Here is a 22,022-nt window from a genome sequence, read left to right as displayed (position 1 = left end):
GCAAGAAACAATGAGAAGTCAATATCACTTTTTATTCAGAAACCAAAAAGAAGTGATACAAAGCTGTTCTTAAGCAAAAGAATAGTACAAGTTCAAGTCAAAAGAAGCAAGTTGAGCTTTGGCATCAGAGAGCTTCTCCTCATGATTGGCTCGAACAACGGCTTCAGCTTTTCTCCGCAGCTCATCCTCAGTGGGTGCCACTTCAGCGGCTGCCTCATTCTTCGCTCTTTCAAGAGCCTGAGCTTCCTTACGGTAGTTCAAAAGAGTGTCTGCGTTCTTGGCCCCAAGGGTGTTAACAACGGCTTATTCGCGAGAAAGCTCGGCCTTCAACCTTAACACCTCCGCCTCAGCTTCGGCAAGTTTCGTGTGAATGAGGTCCAAAGAAGCAGTTGAGAGCTCCAGTTCTTTTTGTCTCATATCGCTCTGTTCCCGCAACTGCATAACTTGAAGCTCTTTTTCAGCCAGGCCTCGTTCAATTGCCTCACGGCGAGTCACTTCCTCAACCTCGAAGTCAGCAAAAGTAGACACGATTTGTGTCTGAATGTCTTCGTGGCTGAGGGCTTCCAAATGTTTGAGCTGGGCTTCCAAGTGGGAAATAGCTTCCGAACAACGTTCAAAGCAATGGGCATTACCCACACTCTTGACCCCATTTAAGCCCGCTTCTAGGAGATACTTAAGAGAATCAAAGCGGCCTCGACCAGCTGTGACAACCTCAATTACCTTCCTCACGAGACTGTTCAAGTAGCTCAAGGAAATATGGAGGAAGTCAGGAGCGTCCGCTGGACTGGAAAAAGCAATGGAGGACGACTCGACGACCCCAGAAGTGGACGCGCCGAAATATGGATTAACGAGCGATTTGGGTGTAGAAGTCGCGGAAGCAACTGAAACATTCAATTGCGAAGGGCTTGAAGTCAAAGCCATCATTACCGTCGCCGGAGACGCGCTTGGTCCGGCCTCCGTGGGCGCAAGCGAGATCTTCATCAATGCTGCAGAGGAAGCAGCTACAGTGGATGAGGCAGGTAGGGCCTGCTCCTGCATAGGAGCTGACGCCTGCACAAGTTGCTGTTCCGGAGGAGGAGTTGCGGCAGTAGTTTCAGACAACGCTGCAGGTGAAGCAGTTGCTGTAGGAGAGTTAGGTAAATGTTTCTCTTCTAAAGGAGCCGACACCTGAGCAGGTTCTGGCTCGGAAGCAGCAGCAGCAGTAGTCCCTGGAGAAGGTGAACCTGCACGAAAAAATGGTCGGAACGCAGAAAACACATGCGGGATAAAGCGAAGAAAACTAGGCTTACCGGAGATGTGAAACGGTGTATAACCAGATACTTTATCAGAGGGAACCTTAGGAGCATCATCAAAAGTGGTGATGTCATCTATGGAATCATGCTCTTCATCGTCTTCACCACCACCAGACATGTTGCCAGCGTCAGCATCCTCATCACCTCTATCTTCGTCAGCTGCATCACCAATCGAGGAGTCTTCATAATCAACTCGCTCCTCATCATCCCAGGTAGCTGAGGGCTCAGGGAGACTTGCACCTGCAGCTAGTCTTTTCATAGGTCTCGTTGTAGGACTAGGCATTAAATCACCAGCTTGTGACTTAATGCTGAAGGAGAAGGAGATGGATTATCTTCAAGACCCCCTGGTTCCAATGCAGGAGACCTAGGAAGATCTATCACCGGAACAGACTCTGCATCTGCAGCCATTAATTCATCTTCTTCGTCCTCGGGAGGATGATAAGAAGAAACTTCGCCCGACAGAGCTGGGCCATGAGAACGAAGTCCCGCTCTATGTGGCAGGCCAGCCACAGATGATTCCTGTGGTTCGTCATCTTCAGCTGCTTTGATGGCATCAGCCATAAACTTGGACTTTTGTTGGCCTTTGGGGGGAGAATCCACCAGCAGTTTCCGACGGATCTGCTTATCATACTGGCCGGCTTCATCTGCAGAGAGTTTCCTTTTTCCCGCTACCCTTATCACGGGAGGATCAACCACTCGTTGCTCTTCCCCTGGAGCAGGCTCAACTGTCTGTTCCTCTTCCTGTCCAGCAGATTGATTCTCGATGAACAGAAACTCTTCGATCCCTTTCAAGCGGGATGTCTTGGACCCCTTCCTTAAATTATACATATGCCTAAGCCAGTGGAAAACACCCCCGCTCAGCTGAGTGAATCCATTAGGACCCGCCGTATCCTGATATTCTGCTCCATAGACACCGCCCTCGAAATCAGGGAAACAGCGGTAGATATGGAAGTTGGTGTCTCGCGCAAGGATTTGGCGAATTCTAACCATGTAACCCCCCACCCATTTCGCAGATTCTAGTCGCTGCACAAATGGGATGAATGAGTCTCCCGGGGGAGAGGCTGCACTCATTATAGGAGGACAGTGGAGTACGTACCAAGCCATCAAATATGTATATGGCATCGGCACCCGGGGATTGGGAGTCTTGAAGGTCTTGTGGCCCTCGGACTCCACCTCTGTAACATCAACAAAGTCAGAGGCCAACTCCCGTAATCCATACTGCAGACAACCCACCATAGCACTGAGGAGGCTCACAGGTCTCCCGTGTGCCAAGAGAACAGCCGGGTAGACCACCTCAATAGCAAGGGCATCGACCGGCCTGGTAGGAACGACGTAACGCTTGAGCAACAGCATCAAGAATCCAGCCAGCAACGCCGCGTCAGAAATTGGAATTAGAGCTTGATAATGAAAGCTCTCAAACTCTGTGTGAGCCGGGAAAACATCTTCCTTGGCCTCATTGGTGTAATGGGAGGTAGCGTCGTCAATACGAGCCTGAACCTCTTCCAAAGTACTGACAGGCAATCGGGTCACAGAGCCTCCTTTAGTGGTCAAGTTCCGGAATAAATATTCCGCCCAAGACACTTGTTTGATGCCGCTTCCGCGAGCCCCTCGGGACTATACTTCTCCAATATAGAGAAGAAGTGAAAGTGGTTCTGAATAATCCCGAACTTAGTAGCCCGCACTGGAACCAGTAATCTAGCTTGGGCAAGAGGGGTTTCCAGTTCCTCCATAACAAACTTGGTCATCTGGGCCCACCACCCTGTCACTGGAGAATGAACCCAACCAGGAGCTCTAAATCCTTGTGCGGGGAATTCTCCTTTCTTTTCCAAAAACCTCTTAACAAAGGTCTTCGCCGGGCTGGGCACTTCGCCAAGGGGATACTCCTTAGCAAATAAACTCGGCCGCAAAGCTGTCACCTGCCGGTTGTAACCAACTGTGCGGACCCCGTGAAAAGTCAAAGTCCCGAGAGCAACCCCATCTTGATCCTTAACCAGGGGCCAATCCATATGCCTTGGGACAGAAGCACACTGGAAATAAGATATGGGGACCATCCTCTCCATATTGGGCAAGAAAAGGTTGCGGTCCCCAACTTTTCGCAACCACTTATAGTCCCCATCATAAGCAGTGCTTGCGTCGAAGTCAACAAAGTCCCCGAAAAGATATCCAGGTTTGACTATTGGCTTACGGCTTGGGCTTTCAAGTCGGGCGTCCGTAACCAATGTCCTAAGAGTATCGGAAGAAGCTTGGGTAATTATTTCTACGCGACTCTTCTCCCTAATTCGGAAAACTGGGAGTTCTTGGCGTGAGCTGAAGGCCATGTTCATGTCCGCACTACCTTCATGTCCAAAATGGTGGCGAAAAAGAAGAGGTCCACTGGTATGGCACACTGCAAAAGGAAGAAAAAGTTAGACAACTTAAAAGCAAAACTCAGACGCGAGGGTCGAACCCCGCGTCAGATAAGTTCAGACGCGAAGGTCGAACCCCGCGTCAGATAAGTTCAGACGCGAAGGTCGAACCCCGCGTCAGATAAGTTCAGACGCGAAGGTCGAACCCCGCGTCAGATAAGTTCAGACGCGAAGGTCGAACCCCGCGTCAGATAAGTTCAGACGCGAGGGTCGAACCCACGGAGTCCAGCCCTGTGTTATTGAAACGAGTTTCCTCGTTGATCTCAAGATCAGAACTCGCCGAAGCAAGTTTAATGACCACGAAGGTCGTACTCACCACCAATTAAAGGGAGTTGGGGCGGCACGTTCGCCTGAGCAGCAGCGCCGCCGGCCGGCGCTGATGAGGCAGATCCTCGAGCCGCATCGGCATCAGATTTGGAAGCAACTGGTTTCTTGGGCGCCATAGAATCTCGTCGGAGGAGATGAGCAGTGTTCGTCGGAGATGAGAACGAAATTTTTTCGTTAAAGTTTCAAGAAGAGTCGAATGACTCTTGATTTGACCTCTAGCGGTCTATTTATAGACAGCTATGAGCTGTCAAATCGTAACGGACGGGATTCGAGGCCATCAGCCCGCCCAAACTCGACCCTCGCGTTCGAGTTGTTTGAGCTTCCAAACGCGATGCTCACCTACGCGTTCAACTTCTCCAACTCGAGGCTCACCCACGCGTTCCAATCCTCAAAAGCAGAAATTATCTCTGTGTTTGGACCGCTATGATAGCAGCTTCTTGACTACCAAGGCTACGACACAGCCCCGGATGAATAAAAGAAGAGCTAACAGCAATCGTCAAGGCGACCAAAGCCGGGAAGAAACAAACGACTCCACTGGGGAGTCTATTGGAGGAGTACAGATAGATTACAACCAACAACGGTGAAATCATCTGGCTCGATCAGACGGAGGGAGCAATCAATCCACTAAATTTTGGGATCCAAAGTATTCCGAAAATTCGTCCCAGTCAACCGCGAACTTTCAAAAACTTTGGAGGGGGTTCTGTAGGCTGTCTAAAAATCACAATGAATAGCTGACCCCTATCAAGTCCAACAATGGAAGTCACAATCAGACGACTTTCTAATCACTGTATTCGCAATTCTACAATCGCTACAAACACGGCCTCATTTCTGAGATGATTGATCTGATGGCTACGACAACAGCACGACTAATATTAATTATCAGCAATTATGGAGATGCCTGATGGCAGTGTAATGATTTTAGAAATGAAAGGTTGGACTTAGTTGTGTGAGTTGCTGGTAGGAGCAGCTGTGGGCAAATATCATCTAAAGACACTATGGATGTTGCATTCTCGTCAAGTTCCATACAAACGAAAGCTACAATCAATAGCTTTCGCGCAATCGAAACAGAAAGTTGGTGAGTTGCTTGGTAGAGAGCTGTGGGCAAATATTCATCTTCAAAACACTATGGATGTTGATTCCCGTCAAGCTCTCACAATGAAAGCTACAATCAAATAGCTTTCGGGTCGACAATCGAAAGTGGCAAATAGAGGACTTTTCACATAGATCGAGAAGAGTTACAATTCAACGACACTTCCGACAACTGATGAAAACTCTATTCAGCAGTCTTCACAATCTACGGTGAAAGTTACAATCTGACAACTTTCATACCCTACAACAGCTAAAGCCAGGATTACTGAACAACGGTCCTCGCAATGCCTCACAGAAGAAGTTACAAGTCAAAAAGCTCCTTCTGAAACGCGGATGTCATCCCCGCGTTACAACTTGGAAAGTGCAGGTGACCCCCGCGTTTCCAAGCCACCCCTGCGTCTCCAAGATACAAGCTGAACGTGAACGACCCTCGCGTTTGTAGGGGTCCAACCAACACCCACCCCCGCGTTTCCAAGCAGGCAACAAGCCAAAACGCGAGCGACCCTCGCGTTCAATGATGTTCAGCTAACACCCAACCTCGCGTCTCAATTCTAAGAGGCGAAGTTGGGTGCTAAACGCCAGATTGGGCGTTTGACTCGTTCAAACATGAGTCGAACGGTTTCAGAACCGTTTATCCCACGTTCTGAGGGATTTTCGCCCACGTAGGAGCGGATATAGGGGTCAGTTACAACCTCCTATCCCCCTATAAAAGCTCAACGAACCCAACAGAGCAAGTGGTTGGATTTTTGGCATCTGAACCACACAGGTTGGATTCTAAAGATCTAAACCGTACAGGTTGGAGATTTTTCAGTTCTAAAACAGATAAGGGCTGGCGGCTGGCTCTTTGAAAACAGAAGAGTTAGCAAAGATCGGATTTGGAAGATCTCAACCACTCAGGTTTGACGATTCAACAGCAGCAGCGAAATCCTTGGAGATAGGATTTTTGAATCAAGCTCAGAAGATCAAATCTGAGAGGATTCTTCAACAACAGAATAACGGCTTTATCATTGATTCAACAGCAGCAACGAAATCCTTGGGGATAGGATTTTTGAATCAAGCTCAGAAGATCAAATCTGAGAGGATTCTCCATCAACAGAATAACGGCTTGATCATTAACCGAATTTTCGGTTCTAACAACTCTATTCACAGAGTTCTAACTCATTCAGAGTTTTTAAACTCATTCAGAGTTAAACATCAAACTTTCCACAGAAGTTCATCGTTCCCACGAGATAAGAGACGGTCGGATCGTCAACGGAGAGCAAATTCGACGCGAGCAATCGAAGGAGGCATTCCATCGCTACCGAGAAGAACCCAGTTTTAAACAAAGGAGAGAATCAAATTCGTTCTCTTCTCTTTTGTAATCAAGTTGTAATCGGAATCAAAGAAATACAAGTCAATTTTCTTTATTCTTTTCATTGCAATTTTTTCTACATACAAAAGAATGTTTTTAAAGCAAATTCACAAAGTAGTTTGTATATTATACTGCAGGATTAGAGCTTCTAAATGTAATATGATTCTAGAAGCAAATGAACAGGGAAAGTATCTGAAGAAGTAATTGAGAAAAATTGGCAAAGGGTAAGTCAGAGACGGGAAAAACTTGAAAACACGACACTAGATTCTCAATAGATAGCAATGCTAAACAATCAACCATTTATTTATCAACGTCTCTTTTCTAAATATAAATAGGACTAAACAAAGTATAAAGCAAACTAACCCTTGAATTCTGATAAAATATAATGATGCCGAAAGAGTCCTGATATCCAGATTGGTATCACCCTTGACTGTTCTATATGCTGACAGTTATCGATTTTTGCTGGAAAGATGAAGATTAGACCATGATATGAAGCAATGATATTATAGCTGGAACAATAAGCTAAAGTTCTGATGTTCATTGATCAACTTTAACAAAAAAAAAAAACAACATCCTGAGAAACATTTGTTATTTTACTCGTAAATTTCTATCCATGTCAGAACCTGAAACTAAAAACTGATCATAACAAATAACCAAATGCGGGGAACAAAATCCTAAAATGGAAATGACTTTTTCCAATTAAGTTTTAACGGGTCCATATCCTTTGGGAGTGATTTCACAAGGACAACAACTTCATCATGTATGCCATTAGTCAATACTGAAATCGATAGCCTTTGGTGCATGAGCACATTTTGTCAGGGACAGAAATGCAAAGCCTGAGAAGCAACAACTCCAATATCATCAACTTGGCAAATATGGTCCACTGACATGACCTTGATTTGCTAACTGGCCATTCAAATGAAACCTGATATGCCTGAAGATCTACACTATCTTGGTGTCTTTGAAGAAGAAGGAACCGCTAAGGTTTTCACTTAACAAAGAGATCGGAGGATGCTATTGAGTCCCGGACATTTTGGAGTAGGTTAATCCAAATCATCCAATACCACAGTAACTATTATGGGATAAACAGTACATTTTGATTGTTATGCTCAACTGGAAGACAGTATCAACCAATGCAGTAGCAAATTAAATTGATAACAGAACAAAATTAATTTTACCTTAAAGATGAATATCATCTTAAACTTTTTTAAAATTCTTCTAGGACTATTCAGTCTATCAAAAATGAAAAAAATAAAATAAAATATCATGGCATCTTATTAACCATCATTTTGGGGTGATGCATTGTGTCGACCTCAATCTGTACACGTTACATTCAAATATAAAGTAACTCAGCAAAAAAATACACACATGAATGCTACATGCTAATGACCAAGTATGATATAGCCACATGATATGGATCGTCAGTTAGCTAGTTCTTGAAAACTACCAGGACTGGGAACCTCCAGAGTAGGATGCAATTTACATCTTCTTGATTTCTTATAAACGGATAAATGGTAAATCTTGATTGTTATGCTCAAAAGGAAGCAAATGTCAACCGACGCAATTATGAACAAAGTTGACGGTAAAATAAATAACGGATTACACAAAGTTGATTGGACTTGACCTCGATCAATGAGTAGAGGGTAACTGCACTAATGCTGGATGTGCAGTGGTGATAACATTGTGAAACTTTTGCATATATCAAAATGAGTCTACTACATTTCTGTCTTCGACATCTGAGGGGTAATAAGCTAGAACTTTCTTTCGATATTAGACTTAGTCCATTACTGTTGATGATGTCTACAGTTTTTGAACGCTAGAGGACAAGTGACTTTGACAAATAGAAAATTTTCAGAGAGAAGGATGGCATGATTGATCTGAAAGCACATGTTAGTTAGACATTCAGATAAAACACAACCAATGAATGCTGAATATTCATTACTTATGATCAAGGAAAAGAAACAAAAATGCACATTTTCCTCATATTTACCATCTTCAAATGTTGAATTGGTGCAATAAAGAAATTTCTCCAATTAGTCTCATGTACCATTCTTCCTCTTCATCAGTACGTTCACAGCTTACACAAAGCAGTCAAGTTCTCCAAACAAGCATCTTGAAGTCCAAATCGCCCATCCCCTTAACAATTGACACTAAACACAACTGTCAAGGGTGTTTCCAGTTAGGGATGAAGACCCGGAGAATGGAAACAATCTGCATGAACAGGAGGAGAATGGAAAGAAGGAATCACTAATAATGTAAAATTTTCTTCCTAGTTTTGAGGCTGATCTATCAGCTTTTCTTCTATGAACACGTGACTTGTTTATTGCAACTGTGTTTCAGCTAACCTTTAACTGTATGGGCTATCCTAAGCCTACCTCGGTCGCATTCTTTGCTTTCATGTGAGGATCAAAAGTTAAGGTCTAATACCAAGGGATGACATCTGAGCAAGATATCCAAGCATCCAACCAAACTAAGAAGTGAAAAAAAAAAAAAATCATTTTGCCTCAGTGGAAACACACAGGTCTACATGAATGTACTTCCAATAAAACATTTACGCATTGAATGTAGCCGACTCCTTTAATGATCTTATGTTGATTTCTTTACTTGCCAACAACAAGAAGACAACACATTGTTTTCAACTGAATGAAATCTGACAACCAACTCAACCATAGTGCTAATTCCCGTATGAGCATTTTCACATTGTCTTTCCGCTGATACTAAAATTTTCCCAACAAGTGGTAATGGCTTCATTTCAATTTAGCCCCACAACCTACGATCAATATCCAGAATTACGCTTCTTAAAATTATCTCCTACACTCAGCTTCAATATGAGATAGGACTTAATTGAAACCACGAGGTGACATAACCACACTTTGTGCAGCTACGTACCTTTTACCTTTGCTTTAGTGATCAATGAAAGTTCCAGTCCCTATCGACTCACAGCAGTCTTAACAACATAAAATTAAACATATCAGGTTCTCATGTGTTCTATATCTTATAGTGTACCTTCTCCACTGGCGTCGTTTTCTACAGATATCTAACAAAAAAGCTAATTAAAAGCAACTTTCTAGTCGGGAAGTGTTGTAAACCCCGTGCTTTGATTGCAACAGTTCAATGAATGTCAGTAGGAAAAGAGCACCTAAAATCAGCTGATGCTTGCATTTATTTTATGGGGGCTTCCAGGCTCAGGACAAATGGTACCATTGACCCAACGGAAAAAATTCATTTTATTTAGTAGGCTTTGGAATTAAACTTCATAAGATACTTTTTGTTAATATAGATCCCACCACCACTATTTCCCTAGGTAATTCTGGCCACAAACCAATACCCATATATTTATGATGAAGTATCTGCCATTTTCACTTTATACTATATCAAATAATATTTCAAGGTCAATGCCGTCTTCTTGAGATCTCTAATCAGTATTTTACTTATAGCAGGTTTAGTGCAATTATGTAATTGATTATTTTTCTTTCCTTTTATATAGATTTCAATTTAATAAATATTCCTCCGAAAAATAAATTTCCATGTGGCAAAGTTAGTTTAATTGGATCATGAGATTTTAACGCCTTCTTTAATGAGCTTGACATGCCTTTTATAACCCCTTCGTGTAACCATTCCTTCAAACCATGAAAATCCCATAGTATAAATTCATTCCTCCTAAGAGTTTCTGTCTTCTAAAGCATTGCATGCAAATTACCATGTCCCTCAATTTAGTGCGAACATACTTCAGGAGCTTCTTCAATAACGTTCTCCGAGTAGAAAACGATGATTACACTTTCAATGGTTATCTTCTTCCATCACTTGGAGCAACTATAAACCAATCTGTCAAGCTTAAAAAACATACCATTTCTCCATATGATCCCCGTTACAGGTCTGTACAAAACTTGATGCTTTCTATATAACCACAAGCTTCAATTCTCTAATCTTTCCTTTGTTTTTATTTCAGGGCTTGGGAGATATTTCTCATCTTGTTGGTTGTCTACTCTGCTTGGGTCTGCCCATTTGAATTTGCTTTCCTCAGATATCTACCGGGAATTTTTTTCCTTGTGGATAACATTGTCAATATATTCTTTGCTATTGATATTATTATGACTTTCTTTGTTGCTTATATTGATGGAAAGTCTAATCTTTTGGTGGATGATCATAAGGGGATTGCTGTCAGGTAACAAACTGTATTTGTTCAGTTTGATCCTAAGTTACAGCATTCTAAGCTTTCAGTAACGTTAGTTTTGCAGGTATCTATGTTCTTGGTTCATCCTTGATGTTTGTTCAACAATCCCGTTCCAATTACTTAGCCAACTTTTTACGGGAAAGGGTCATGTTCTTATTTTCAAAGTGCTTAGCATGCTCAGGCTATGGCGCCTTCATCGTGTCAGCTCCCTCTTTGAAAGGTTTGAACCTTCATCTTTTCCGTGATACTCGAACGCTTAATTTATTTATTTCAAACAGTAACTATAAACTATGTGTTATCTTGGGTAAATTTCATAAATATGGCATGAATTCGACATTGAGAGTTTTGAACAAAACTCCGTAACTTTGTATAACATAGCTAGAAAACTTTCTTGAACAATTTTATCCCTATGTACCAAATATAATTTCTATACTGTGTACCCTTTTTGGAGAAGGATAGTTTAAAGAAGAAAAAAAGTATTTTAGACTATTTAATTAACTGTTAATGGTGTTCATGTTTTTAGAATTTGGAGAGGTTATTTCAAGACCCTCCAAAGCTGAGGGCCATTTTGAATGAAATTTACCTTTCCCCCTATATAGGATTGAGAAGGATATCAGGTTCAACTATATTTCGACACGTTGCACAAAAGTTATTGCAGTAAGCTTTCGACGATTCAACCTTTCATTTGATATTTTGAAAATGCTTATTAGTGCTAAAATAATTAACCTACATATTCCTTGTAGGTAACTCTATTTGCAATCCATTGTGCTGGATGCTTTAACTATTTGATTGCCGATAAATACCCTGATTCAAAAAGTACATGGATAGGTGCAGTGATACCTAATTTCAAAGAAAAAAGTGTATGGACCAGATATGTGGCCGCAATATACTGGTCCATAACAACGCTCACAACAACAGGATATGGAGATCTGCATGCTGAAAATACAGAAGAAATGTTGTTTACTACTTTTTACATGCTGTTCAATTTGGGATTAACGTCTTATCTTATCGGCAACATAACAAATCTTGTTGTGCATGGCACTAGACGCACCTGTAAATTTGTGAGTTCTCTTTCTAGTGTACTTTGTTACATCTCTCAAAATGCTATTAATAAGTTAAAAGTTCAAAAGAAATAAACTATAGCTGGATCTAATGCAAAGTCATTGTTTATGATCAACTATATGAATATCTTTTCTCCATTCATCTTTATTTCGGACAATTTGCATTAATGTCAAGATCTAATGCTGTCATTACCTAGCAAGCCTTTAGAATTTAGATTAATTTTGTACACAACATTTTGGATCTTTCAAATAGAATATTCCCTGCACGTGATAGGAATGTTAGTCTTTTTTGTTTTAGTGATTATGAAATAACCAGGTATGGGATCCTAAGGCTTTACAAATATATGATTGCTTCAGGCACTTGTCACAAAGCTGTTGTCAATAAAAATAACTTAATAGATTTTTGGAGGACAAATTTATGATAGAAGCAGTAATTTTCTTTTACAAGATGAGCTTGTTTTTTTTTCTGAATTAAGTTAATAGATTTTGGAGGATATATTTGCCATAGAATCTGTAATTTTCTTTAACAAGTTGAACTTACGATTTTTTTTCTTATCCAAATTACTCATTGCAGAGGGATACTGTTCAAGCCGTATCAGTATTTTCGGCAAGAAATCAATTGCCAAAGTACATAGAAGATCAAATTCTATCTCATGTTTGCCTAAGATTCAGGACTGAGGAGCTGAAACAACAGGAGACCATCGACAATTTGCCAAAAGGCATCCTTTTAAGCATAAAAAACTACCTCTTCTCTCCATTACTTGAAAGAGTTTATCTTTTTCATGGAGTCTCGTCTAACCTTATTTTTCAACTGGTTAGTGATATAAACATTTAGTGCTTATGTGCAAATTCTTATATGTATTGACCAACATGCACAAAATAGGTTGCAGAGATAGAAAGCGAGTATTTTCCACCAAGAGAGGATGTGATGTTGCAGAATGAAGCTCCAACTGATCTATATATATTGGTATCAGGAGCGGTGGTCAGTTGAAACTTCTGACTCTAATTAACATCAAAATTTAATGTAGAAACGAGTTATATTTGAGCCATATCACAATTCAATTGTCTTGCAGGACATTACAGAAACTGTGTGCTATGTTGAACACGTAAGTTCTCTTTTCTTTGGAAAAATGTATACTAAACGCATATAAGAAATAAGTGCATAAAGCAGTTTTTGGTAATAATTTTCAGGTTCGTGGACGGGCAGTGGCTGGGGAAATGTTCGGGGAGATAGGTGTTTTGCTAAGCACTCCTCAACCATTCAACGTGCGAACTGTTGAGCTCTCACAAATACTGAGGCTCAACAGAAATAAACTTATGACAATACTTGAAGAAAATAGAGAAGACGAGACTGTAGTCATGAACAATCTTTTCGAGGTATGATCAAACTAGGCTTCACTAAAGCAATATGAAATGTCTGAATAGTAATCAATCTGCAATAAATTCTACAGAAGCTGAGGCTTCAGACAAGCTTAGTCCTAGAAGATGGCAGCAGTCACAGAGAGATCCCGACAACAGATTCACTAACGAAGGCCGGGGAGAGAAATGAGAACAAAATGGCTTCAAAAGGGAAACAACAAAAGGAAATGTCTGAAACGGGTAGGGTGGACAAGGTTACAATAAGAACTCCTCGCCCAAAGGTAGTTGGCCACGCGATTGACAATGAAGTTGATAGATCGACGGCTAAGAGAGTAACGATTCATTTTCTAGGCACAGGCATAGTAGGAGAAGAAAAAGGGAAGCTCATTAATCTACCCAGTTCTCTGGAGGAGCTCCTCAAGATTGGTGGTAAGTCTTATCTGATAAAACAACTTGATTTGAAGCTAAAAAAAAAAAAAAAGTATAGTGCACATTAGATAAGAAGAATGAACTGATATATAGTCTACCGAAACTCTACAATGTAATCTGTAAAAATAATTTCCCTCTGTTATATATCTTAGTAGTTATAGTGCCCTATATTGCAAAAATATTGCAGGTGAGAAATTCCCCGGTCGTCATCCTGCAAAAGTGGTCACCAAAAAGAATGCTGAGATAGATGACATTAATGTAGTTCGAGATGGAGACCAGTTATTTCTCCTCGAGAGGATGGATGATGTCAACTCACAGCCGTTCAATATCTAAGGCATAACCGAATGCAAAATTATGTTACTTATAGCTATGTGCGAGGAGCATAGATAAATATAGAGTCATACTAATGTTAAATTTGTAGCCAACAACTTATTTGAATATAAAGAAAAAAAAAAGGAAAATTAAGATAAATAAACAAACGTCATATGTTCTGAAATCCAATCTCGCTTGGCTCAAAAACAGAAGTTGCACGATACTAAACTACATCCAGTACAAAGAGAGCTACAAACTAAGGCCTAAAGTACCGAACAATATTTCTATGTTTCAAAGAGAACCATGCAATATATAGCACAGAGAACGTATACCAAATATGCGCATTGAATGAGTACTAAAGCAAATTCATATTTTCAGGGGGTGCCTCCTATGCATGAGTTAGATTAATAGATTCTCTATGTGTTAGATTAATAGATTCTCTATGTATTAGAGCTTGTGCGCACATTTAATCCATACTCATAGCACATAAGCATATTCACGTGATTGCTTCTTCGTTATTTAATTTGGTGGAAGCCTTTGTTCTCTCTTTTCCCCCCTCTTTCTTTCTTTCTTTTGAAAATCACTAATTTAGAGCGTTGATTGTAGGTTGACGGTCCATCCTAAAATTTGAGTAATATCTTCATATAGTTTCATCATCTACAGCTAACCTATTTTTGTTACATCAATATATTCCTTGTTTTGAATGATCAATACAACATTCTTTGCTATATTAAATATAGAGTTTTTACCTTTACTTTATATTTTATTTTATGGCGATAATGTCCTCTAAGATATGAGTCATTCAATTCTTGGAGTTCAGATAGTCTACTCATTTTACTTGGATTTTTAGTTTTTCTTGATCTAAGAGTTTATTATCTTTTTTTTTTGTCGTTCTTAAAGGATTTTACTTTTATCTTTGCACCTTATAGAGTTATAGTCCAGAATTCACTAAAAATTTATGCGCAAAGAAAGCCACTTGTATGAAGCGTGATAGAGTTTCGCAAAGCGGAGTCGGGTTACTTACTTTAGCTATATGGCATACTTTTCTTGGCTCACATGTTTGACGACAATTAAACAGTCAATACTTGTTGGGAAAAACGGGATTGGTTGATTGATTTTTTGCCATTTCTCTGTAGATAAAATAGATTAATAAGATAAATAATAATAAAATTACTAAAAGAAATATTCACCCGGACACTAGTATTTTTAACGTGGGAAACCCTTCAGCTAAAGATAAAAATCATGGGACCTAGTCCAGAAAAATCTTTCACTATAAAAATAATGGGTACACACGTTTTCTCTCTAAACATTTGACTAGGGGTACACCAACAACAAACATGATAGAAAAGATGACTTTTTTTACACTGGAAAAAGACCACAAAAGACTAACTCTATACTTCAGTTTGAAGACCCACTTATTCTGCATACCTCTTTTACCCTTAATTAGGAAGTCTTACCAACTCATAGGGATCATTTTTATGCAAGGAATTCATCTCTTCTTGTATTGCCTGGGTCTCCATGAGATTGGGCTCCTGGAAACACTCAGCTCCCCCTCATTAGTAAGTAAAATATATTTAGTAGAGGGATACCTTGTAGATGGTTGATGGACTTTTTTGAACCTTCTGAGCTAAGGTTATTTGCTTTCTTGAGAAGTTGGTTCTTTATCTACATTAGCCTCTCCATCACCACCATCATCAGTAATATCCTCTAGTAGGAAAGGAACTGTAATGGGGTTGTAATCTTCATCAACCTTACTATCTGACTTCTCCTTGATTGTTTGGCTTCACGAAAGACTACACCTCTTCTTCTAATAACTCTTTTTTTTATAGGATCCCATAACTTATACACAAATTCTTCATCTCCATAGCCAATAAAGATGCATGGAATCACATTGTCATCAAGCTTCAATCTCTGCTCTTTTAAAACATTTGCAAAAGCTTTACACCCAAACACCTGAAAGTATCTTAGAGGGGGTGAATAGGGTAATTGCTAATCTAATTCGATTTCAATGCCAAATTAAAACATAAAAATACAATATCCTAGCAAAATGATATACAATAAGATATGCAAGGATAAGCAAGAGATAATAGGCGATATAAACAACAAGCACAAGATATAAAGAGAAATATTACGCCAAAGAAACAATCGTAAACACACGATATGATCACGGAGTTCGGTCAACACTTGACCTATGTCTCCGCTCCTCACCTCGAGGAGATCTCCACTATCGCTCAAAAATTCTACACGCAAACAATTTTCAAAGATCATCGATAACTTTTACAATACACGATGTTAATCCCACAAGCCACACTTCTCTAAATGTTGGACTGTCCGTGTCACCTTCCTCAAGTGTTTAGAATTATAACATCTCCCTAGGATTTACAACCAACCCACTCCTCTTGGAATTGACCCCGGTCTCTCTCAACCACTCCTCTAAGTTTTCTTGTGTATTACAACGTGTTTAACAAATAAGTACGAATGAAGATTTTGTTCTCTAAACAAGTGAGAATAAATTGTAAAGCTCTCTCAATGAAAACACTCTTACAACCCAAATATACTAAATGTGAAATACTAAAGCTCAAGTGGGTGTGTGTAATCAATGAGTAAAATAAAATCAAACTCAAATCAATCTAGCATAAATATATGAGAATCAAAATATTAATTAGCTAGAGAAAGAGTTTAGAAAACTTCTCCAAAATAAAGAGAGTAAGAGATATGAGGATGAACGCCTCAAGAATGAAATTGAGATCCTTCTCTTTATGAAACCCTTATCACATAAACAAACACACTTAAGCTTCAGAAACATGCAGCAAAACTGCCAAAAACTTCTTGTGAAAAACATGTGAAAAACTAAGTCTTGAGAGCTATTTATAACCTCTTAAACACAAGAAGACAGGAACTAGTTGTTACTGTAAAATAGCCATTGATCAGTCGATTGAAAAACATGGTCGGTCGACTGATCAACTGAAAAACAAAATATTGTAAAAACTGCTTCTGACAAGTCGACTGGTTTAACCAATCAGTCGACTGATCCACTGTTCGATTGACTGGTTAAAGCAACCGGTCGACTGAAAAACTAATACACAGATACTTGAATGCTGAAAAACTGATTTTCCCAATTCGTTTTAAAATAGTAAAACAACTTTAAAAATTGTAAAACTTGGGAAGATGTTTATACATGTGAAGATAAACATGTTAGAAAATAAATTTCTAAAATAGCACTTCCCTTTTGTGAAAACTTATTATTTTGTAAAATCATCAACAATATGAAATCGTTAATTACGTGATTCTCATGAAATCATTCCAAACATGTTTTGAAGTGCTTTTAGATAGATTTATAGACTTTTGAAAAGATACAAAATAGTATCATTAAGTCTACAATCCGAAACACGTTATTTTCCCAAAAGATGATAAATAAGATACTAGTGTGTATGTATATAAATATATCTATTAATTTTATATTTATATGGCTAAACTTGAAAGCGATAAAACAAAATGTGTATATGTATGGTTTGAGCTTTAAGTATAAACACATAAAGTAAACACCTAAACAACAAACAATATACCCAAGCAAATGATTTTCATTAAGCTTGATCTTGGTAGCGGAGATGAAGCGATAGCGTGTCTTTGACTTGAATGGTATTGCGCTTCATTCCGATTTCCTCCAACCTCCATGAATATCATCGTTAACACTCAAGGCTATCCAACCTCTAACCTGGATGCATGTTGGAGGAAAATACAAATACAAGAAAATAAGATTAGGAATTATTTATTAATCATCAAAACCAGATTAGACAATAGGCTCATAAACATGAGACCTAACAATCTCTCACTTTTTGATGATTACAAACAATCTACACAACAAATTTAGGAAATGTGCATGATACCAAATGAATACACAATTTTTAATCCTCATGCATGATACCAATAGTAAACAATAAGAAAACGAGATACTCACAATACACTTGTTTCTCCCCCTTTGTCAATATCAAAATAGGGAAAACAATAAGAAGAAATAGAATGAAAACCCCCCTACATATAAGCACGATGAGTATAAATAGATAGGGAAAATCTCCCCCTATCAAAAATCCACAAAGCATATATCAATGATAATAAGGCAGCTATATGTGAGCACATATATAAGAAACAACTCACACATATCACATATACATATATCACATAGTTCTTTTCTCCCTTTCAAATTCGCAAAAAAAGAAAGAAAGAAAAGAGAGATAGAACAATATGAAATACGAATATGAGATAAAAAAAAAATCTTATTACAACTCATATTCAAACAGACCTAAGAAAAACACATATATATGTCATCATGAAAGGTGTTATGAAGGTCTCAACATATAAAAACATTCTAAGTAAAAAAAAATGAAAATCCATAAAAGAAAATAACTTTTTTATAAATCATGAAGGTCCATGGAAGAGAATCATGAAAAAAATTTATGAAAGCATTTATGAAAATTCATGAAGGAAAATCATAAAAATTCATGAATCCATGAAAGCCAAATGAAAATAAAAAATCAAATGAAAGTCAAAAACTCATACATTGGTCGAGTGATGAAGGCATCGTATGACTGAACATGTCATAAATCAGTCGACTTAAAGTATCAGATAGCAGTTGACTGAACAGGAAAATTAGTCGACTGATATACAAACCGGTCAACTGTCCAGAAAGTTTTGTGAAACTGTCTGGCCTTGATCAGTATTATCGGTCGACTGGTTTAGGATTCAGTCGACTTATGACATCAAAAATCTATAAACCTACAAACATAAATTATGATTGATTAAGAACAATAACATCAAAACATGCTTGATCCATAAAACATTATTTTTGAAGAATATAAGTAAGTGATCAAGCAAACATGAATCAATGGATGCACAATCCAAATTCACCTCTTATAATAAAATAAATTTCTACGCAAAGAGGTTTGGTGAAGATGTCTACTAATAGAGATTTTATATCAATATAAACAGGGGACACATCTTTTCAATTTACATGATCACGTAAAAAGTAAAAATTTCCGCAATTTATTTATCAGTATATAAAATCTAAATGAATATCACCTTTCAAAACATTATCACATAGAATATGATGTCTAAAAACAAAATCAATCAAGGTCACAAAATGTACTGAAAAACAAAAATAACAATTTTATTTTGGTAAGTTTTAATCAATATATATATGTTTCCAAAAACAAGTTTTCCAAACATGTTTTAAAAAAAATAAAAACAAAAATGCTAAAAGCTTGCTTTGAAATTAAACGGTTTTTAACACTCAAACACTCTTGGTGCCGGAGAGTTTAGGGATATGACCCCTATCAATGAAATCTAATACCCTTGGGTTATGATCCAATTTGGACGCATTTAGTGCACGAGTCCGGCCATAAAAACAATTACGCAAATGACCCATCATATTGCAATAAGTGCAATGGAATGGAGGCACTTGTTTTTTTAACCTTTTAAATGTGCAAAAGAAACATTTGCAAATAAAGGTGGTCTCTTTGAAGCATTTTGTAAGTTTGAAATTTTTCTCAAATCAAAATAAAATTTTGCCAAATGGCCTAATTTACCACAAACTTTACCTTTAAACACATTAACATACTTGTGATGAATGATGGGTGCATGTGTGTGTGTATGTGGTGAAGAAACTTGATGAGATGCACAAGGAGCAATAATATCGGAAATAGTGGGTTTTTGTGCATCATAGTAAAATTTAGCAATATAGCTTTTACGACTACAAATAGTATATTTGTAAACTTTGCCAGAGATGTATGCATAGTGAGTGGGTGGTTTGGAAGAAGTAGTACGTAACTTAGCACACATGTTCACAAGTTTCTTATGATTGTCAATGCATATGTTTAAGGTTGAATCTAAAGAAGATATACGATTTTTCATAAGATTCAACTCATTTTTAGCACGGGAGCATTGACAATAGAAGTAGAACATACATGATCATTTTTGAATGAATTAAATTCATTTCTAATAGCTTTTACTTTTAACATGACATCATTTTTATCATGAGATAAGCTAGCAATATCTAATTTTAATTTATCATTGCTATCTTTAAGAATCATATTTTATTTGGCAATGATATTAAATTTAGATGCTAACAAATCATAATAGGATTTTAAGTCTATATGCTTGCTTTTCAAATTTACAAAATTGTGATGCAATTTGTTGTAGGCATTCATTAATTTTTTATAAGCATATGCGAGTTCATATATAGAAAGTTTACTTTCAGATTCGGACACGCATACCTCACTAGGGCAATCGCCTAGTGGCAGTGTGCATGATGATGCTTCAATCTCACTTGAAGCGGAATCCACCGGAATCCATTGGATTTCCTCCAAGTTACTGTGATGTGCCTCTATATGTTTCCACAATGTGTAGACACTATCAAAAGAAACAAGTTTGTTAGATATAAATAGATCAAAAGCATTAAGCAAAAATTCTAATAAGAGCTTGTTCAAAATAAACATTCTCTTATCATCATTGCTCCACTTGGATTTCTCCAACGTGGGCACAATATAAGCACAATCAATTACTACCCATAAGTTGATATGGTTAGATCTAACAAATAGTTTAAATTTAAACATCCATTAAGCATAAAGGAAGTCATTGAATGAAGGAGTAACATCAATAGCATAGCCTAAACTAGGTGCATCGTGTATATCCATGATGATGATGCAAACAAGAAAAATCACAAAACTAGATTAACAAAATATAATAGCGAGAATCTTTGACTCTAGATGGTTAAGCCACAAATAAAGAGTACCACGCTCTAATACCAAATGAAAGTACCCCAGAGGGGGGGGGGGGGGGTGGTGAATATGATAATTGCTATTTTAATCCGATTTCGATGTAAAATTAAAACTTATAAATGTAATATCCTAGCAAAATAATATACAATAAGATATGCAAGGATAAGAAAGAGGAAATAGGCGATATAAACAATAAGCATAAGATATAAAGAGAAATAGTGCACCAAAGAAACAATCGTAAACACACGATATGATCATGGAGTTTGGTCAACCATCGACCTACGTCTCCGCTCATCATCTCGACGAGATCTCAACTATCACTCAAAAATTCTACACACAAACGGTTTTCAAAGATCACTGATAACTTTTATAATACACAATGTCAATCCCACAAGCCACACTTCTCTAAGTGTTGGACTACCCGTGCCACCTTCCTCAAGTGTTTGAAATTACAAGCTTTCCCTAGGATTTACAACCAACCCGCAACTCTTGGAATTGATCCCGATGTCTCCCCACCACTCCTCTAAGTGTTCTTTATGTATTACAACATGTTTAACAAATAAGTGCGAATGAAGATTTTGTTCTCTAAACTTGTAAGAATGAATTGTAAAGCTCTCTCAATAAAAACACTCTCACAACCCAAATATATTAAATGTGAAATACTAAAGCTCAAGTGGATGTGTGTAATCAATGAGTAAAATAAAATCAAACTAAAGCTCAAGTGGATGTGTGTAATCAATGAGTAAAATAAAATCAAACTCAAATCAATCTAGTATAAATATATAAGAATCAAAATATTAATTAGCTAGAGAAAGAGCTTAGAAAACTTCTCCAAAACAAAGAGAGTAAGAGATATGGGGATGAACGCCTCAAGAATGAAATTGAGATCCTTCTCTTTGTGAAACTCTTATCATATAAACAAACACACTTAAACTTCAAAAACGTGCATCAAAACTATTCAAAAACTTCTTGTGAAAAACTAAGTCTTAAGGGTTATTTATAACCTCTCAAACATAATAAGACAGAAACTAGTCGTTACTATAAAATAGTCGTTGATCAGTCGACTGAAAAACATGGTCAGTGGACTGATCGACTAAAAATAGAATACTGTAAAAATTGCTTTTGGAAAGTCGACTAGTTTAACCAATCAGTCAACTGATCCATTGTTCGGTCGACTGGTTAAAGCAGCCGGTCGACAAAAAAATTGATACATAGATACTTGAATGCTAAAAAGCTGATTTTCCAAATTTGTTTTAAAATAGTAAAACAACTCCAAAAGTTGTAAAACTTGGGAAGATGTTTATACATGTGAAGATAAATATGTTAGAAAAGGAATTTCTAAAATAACACTTTCCATTTGTGAAAATTTATTATTTTGCAAAATCATCAATAATATGAAACCATTAAATACGTGATTCTCATGAAATCATTCCATATAGGTTTTGAAGTA

General features: G+C 38.0%; 1 protein-coding gene across 1 annotated transcript; it reads left to right on the top strand.

Moving 5' to 3' along the window:
• LOC109833573 (potassium channel KAT3-like) lies at positions 10,020–14,130 on the top strand. The gene is made up of 11 exons (XM_020401291.1): positions 10,020–10,338; positions 10,414–10,629; positions 10,703–10,858; positions 11,238–11,295; positions 11,382–11,699; positions 12,274–12,513; positions 12,583–12,681; positions 12,773–12,805; positions 12,891–13,076; positions 13,151–13,487; positions 13,675–14,130. The coding sequence occupies exons 1-11, from the start codon at positions 10,154–10,156 to the stop codon at positions 13,818–13,820; spliced, it is 1,974 nt and encodes a 657-aa protein (XP_020256880.1). The 5' UTR covers positions 10,020–10,153; the 3' UTR covers positions 13,821–14,130.

This window comes from Asparagus officinalis, chromosome 3 (genome assembly GCF_001876935.1).
Source record: "Asparagus officinalis chromosome 3, Aspof.V1, whole genome shotgun sequence".
Taxonomy (NCBI): Eukaryota; Viridiplantae; Streptophyta; class Magnoliopsida; order Asparagales; family Asparagaceae; genus Asparagus; species Asparagus officinalis.
Note: the sequence above shows the minus strand (reverse complement) of the source record. Positions and strands in the feature narration are given on the sequence as shown.

Coding starts and splice junctions, on each gene's coding strand:
- LOC109833573 (XM_020401291.1), top strand. CDS start 10,154: ATGCAAATTACCATGTCCCTCAATTTAGTGCGAACATACTTCAGGAGC. Junction 12,682..12,772: donor TATTGGTATCAGGAGCGGTG/GTCAGTTGAAAC, acceptor ATTGTCTTGCAG/GACATTACAGAAACTGTGTG. Junction 13,488..13,674: donor GGAGCTCCTCAAGATTGGTG/GTAAGTCTTATC, acceptor AAAATATTGCAG/GTGAGAAATTCCCCGGTCGT.